This window comes from Lipotes vexillifer, unplaced genomic scaffold (genome assembly GCF_000442215.2).
Source record: "Lipotes vexillifer unplaced genomic scaffold, Lipotes_vexillifer_v1.1 scaffold384, whole genome shotgun sequence".
NCBI classification, from domain to species: domain Eukaryota; kingdom Metazoa; phylum Chordata; class Mammalia; order Artiodactyla; family Lipotidae; genus Lipotes; species Lipotes vexillifer.
This window is the reverse complement of record NW_006793498.1, coordinates 3,373,927-3,377,468: the sequence shown is the minus strand read 5'-3', so window position 1 is coordinate 3,377,468 and position 3,542 is coordinate 3,373,927. Positions and strand designations below refer to the sequence as shown.

Here is a 3,542-nt window from a genome sequence, read left to right as displayed (position 1 = left end):
CCCTCCCCCCCCTCCTTTGGGGACAATCACTTCCTTATGAAACCTTTCACTCCCAGCCCCCTGAGCCCGGATTAAGTTCCCTGGCTGTAAATCCCATAGCACTCTTGCCTTTCTCTTTTGTCGCAGGCATCGCCCTGTTATTTACTTGGCTGATGACTTCCTGTCAGCAAGCTCCACGAGGGAAGGACCATGCTATTATCGTGGTGCAGGCCTACGTCTCCACATGTGAACAAACTCTGGGAAATACTTTAAAAGTTGGTGGAATCATAGGCACGCATTCACACTTTCTGAGTCACGCATTCAATATTTCCTGAGGCACCAGGATACAGTGGTTAACCAAAGAGATGGGGTCCCCACTAGACTAGCGGGGAAGAGGGTCATTCAAAGAAAATTAGGCACGACTGTGATGCATGGCAGGCATTATCATTCAGCGTGGCAGAAGGAAGTTCAGATAGATTTCTGCTTTCTATTTTTATTTCTTGAGGTGGAGATGCTCAAAGTCTTTTTCCTTCCAAGACTGTCTATCAAAGGAACCCTTTCCCACAAAGCTCCTCTTCCCAGCCTTCTCAGTTTAGACCTATGGATGCCTTCACAGCAAAACAAGTGATTCCCAGTCTCAAGAGAGCAACTCGCCTTTCTGACGGGGTGAAACCTAATTTTCTAGGTCCTGGGGCCGCTCCCTGAAACCCTCTTAGAGGAGTCTGGCTAGCTCCTGCGTAAGCCATTCAGTCATCCAACAAATATCTTCTGAGTCCCAACTGCGTGCCAGGCACGCTTGTAGGAGCAACAGATAAAGCAATGGACAAAACAGACCACATATCTGTCCTCATGGAACTAGAGTCTTCTGAGAGAGACAGACAATAATAAGAAAAATCAGTAAAACAGGAAAGAATATTTTAGGGAGATAAGTGGTTGAATAGAAAATAGAACGGAAGGGGAATATAAAGTGTGTATGTGTGTGTTTGTGGCCAGGAGGGTGGTGAGGTGGACAGTTTTGATAGGGTAGCCAGGGAAGATCTGTGAATGAAGATGGGAAGGAAGGGAACAGGTCAGGGGGACGCTGTAGGGAGGGCATTCCAGGGAGAGAGAAGCACAAATGCAAATCCCTGAGTCAGGAGAGAGCCTGCCACCTTCAAGGACCAACAGGGAGGCCTTGTGGCTGGAGCTCAATGCCCGACGGGGAGAAAGCTAGGAGATAAGAGTCGGAGAGGTAATGGGCGGTCACAGAGCCTTGTAGGTCACGGTGGCCTCTTCACGAAAGAGAGGGCAGCATCATGAAGTGCCTATAACTTCTCATCAAAGGCATCTCTGACAAAAACAATGCACCGCCCAACTCTGGATGTATAGAGGGATAAACAGGAAATAGAAGAATTGGTTATTTGGGGGTGCTTTCTAACTTACAGTATTTAAAAATGCAAGGGTATGGATATGAAATTTTGTAAATTTCATTCACATGCTTATGAATCAAATCACTGTTGAACAGAAGATTTGTTGCTGTGTAATTATTGCTTGTATGCATTTGAGAGAAAAATATACCCATACTTATGTTTTAAGAAAACAATGTTATCACCTAATAAGCAGGCAACCCATTATCCATACTTACTAGGTTCTATTGGAGTTCCACAGCCAGCACAGAAAAAATTTTGGGCTGCTACCATGAGATCCCTCCTGAGGGCAGAAATTGATAAGAGTTACATTTCAGAAAAGGCCAAGGGGGCATTTTTCACTGATTGGAAGAGAAACTGACATCATCATACTTTTCTTGGCATGGGGGCTTAATTTTAATCATTTTTCATTTGGGAAAGAAATAGAATTATTCAGTAGAGTTTTCTAGTCGAAATCTCTAGGTCTTTTAAAAGCCCCTGCTGCCACCAAAGCAAAAGTCCGTATCATAAGTAACTACTCCACCAAGGGGTCTTTAGAGACTTCTCACTGGGCATATACACAGAATTCTCTCTCCACAGAGAACTAGAGGCACGTAATACATGGGAGAAAGTTCAGGGGTACGAGGCACCAAGAGAAGATGCACTTGGGCAGTTTACAGATGGACCCAAAGACATTTAGATGAATAAGACGTAATAGAAGACAATGCTATCAAACATTTTTGGTGAAAGATCGTCTACTGAAGTGTTTGCTGTTGGACTGTTAGTGTCACAGTTCCACATGGGATTTGGAAATATGGAGAAAGTTGTAAAATTTTAATACAGTTTAGGGTCAGCAAAAGTGGCCGCGGTAAAAATATGTGGAACCCTACTCATGTGCCTTTGAGAGGACCCAGGGAAATCCCAGAGGAAAGACATCCCACACCAAGGGAAATGAACCCTCAGCAAGGCTTGGAGAGGGGGCTCTTCTGCCCAAGCAGACCCAGAGAACTTCCTGGCATTCCCTCGAAAGAAAAAAATAAACAGTCAGTCTATAAGGCACCTCCACAGGGAAGGCAATGACCCTTACCAGTCCCTTCATAACTCTGCAGTTTGTACACTGTATTAAATACCAACAAAGAGGAATGAAAAAAACTGTATTTCGTTACAATGTCCCTTTGTCTACAATGTCATCTACTCTCAGAATAAACACTACTTTAAATTATTATATATATTTATATACAATGTATTTATTTCCTTTTTTTTTGCACCATCTTAGTTTTTTTGTCTTTTAGGATTTTGTTACTTCATAGAGAACAAAGATATTTTTATTTGCATTCTGTTAGGTTTCTTAACTATAGGTGCGCTTTTCAAGATTAAATTTTCCTTTAAAAAAAGTAATTCATTGATTTTTACTTCACATTGCACTGGAAAATAGTGGGCTAGTCTTAAAATTATTGTATGTAATTTTTAAGGCTCACTATTGGCCACTTAATATGAGCCTATTTACTTTTCAATTGTTATGTAATGTTCATAATTAAGGACACATAGTTAAATTCTCAAGTTGTCAAAACTTACGGAACCCAAAAGCCCATGATAAACAGGGTGCCAAGGAAGCTAACTCAGAAAAATATGCCCAACTTTACTCTTCCTAAAACAAATTTTTCTTTGTCCCTTGGTATATTATTTTTTGCCTTCACCTATTTTCAGAACGAGTCAGGTGGGACCCATCACAACTTGTTTTAACTGGACTGGAGGGTCCAAGCAGCAACCCAGACTTACTTGAGTGGTGGATGAACATTAAATATGATTTGAAACCTAGGGGGCACCCAGTCTCCAGTCCCTCTGATCCTCGACTTCAATTTAATTTCCTGTACTACATCCATGCTGGATTCAAAGTCTTTCTGGACACATTCTTCATTTACAACCTGCATAAATAACCCAGAAGAGGATTTAGGAGCAACAAGCATATTTCAGGAACTGAAATAAAAGAACATTCAGGGTTTCCCTGGTGGCGCAGTGGTTGAGAGTCCGCCTGTCGATGCAGGGGACACGGGTTCGTGCTCCGGTCCAGGGAGATCCCACATGCCGCGGAGCGGCTGGGCCCGTGAGCCATGGCCGCTGAGCCTGCGCATCCGGAGCCTGTGCTCCGCAACGGGAGAGGCCGCAACAGTGAGAGGC

General features: G+C 43.2%; 1 protein-coding gene across 1 annotated transcript in view; it reads right to left on the bottom strand.

The window, feature by feature from the left end:
* The window catches only part of RUBCNL (rubicon like autophagy enhancer), a 24,874-nt gene that overhangs the window by 9,471 nt on the left and 11,861 nt on the right, over nucleotides 1–3,542 (bottom strand). Inside the window, exons 7-8 of the mRNA XM_007466470.1 lie at nucleotides 3,144–3,289; nucleotides 1,604–1,668 (exon numbers count right to left, since the gene is read on the bottom strand). Of these exons, the coding sequence (XP_007466532.1) occupies nucleotides 1,604–1,668; nucleotides 3,144–3,289 (211 nt within the window). The remainder of the gene's footprint in view (nucleotides 1–1,603; nucleotides 1,669–3,143; nucleotides 3,290–3,542) is intronic.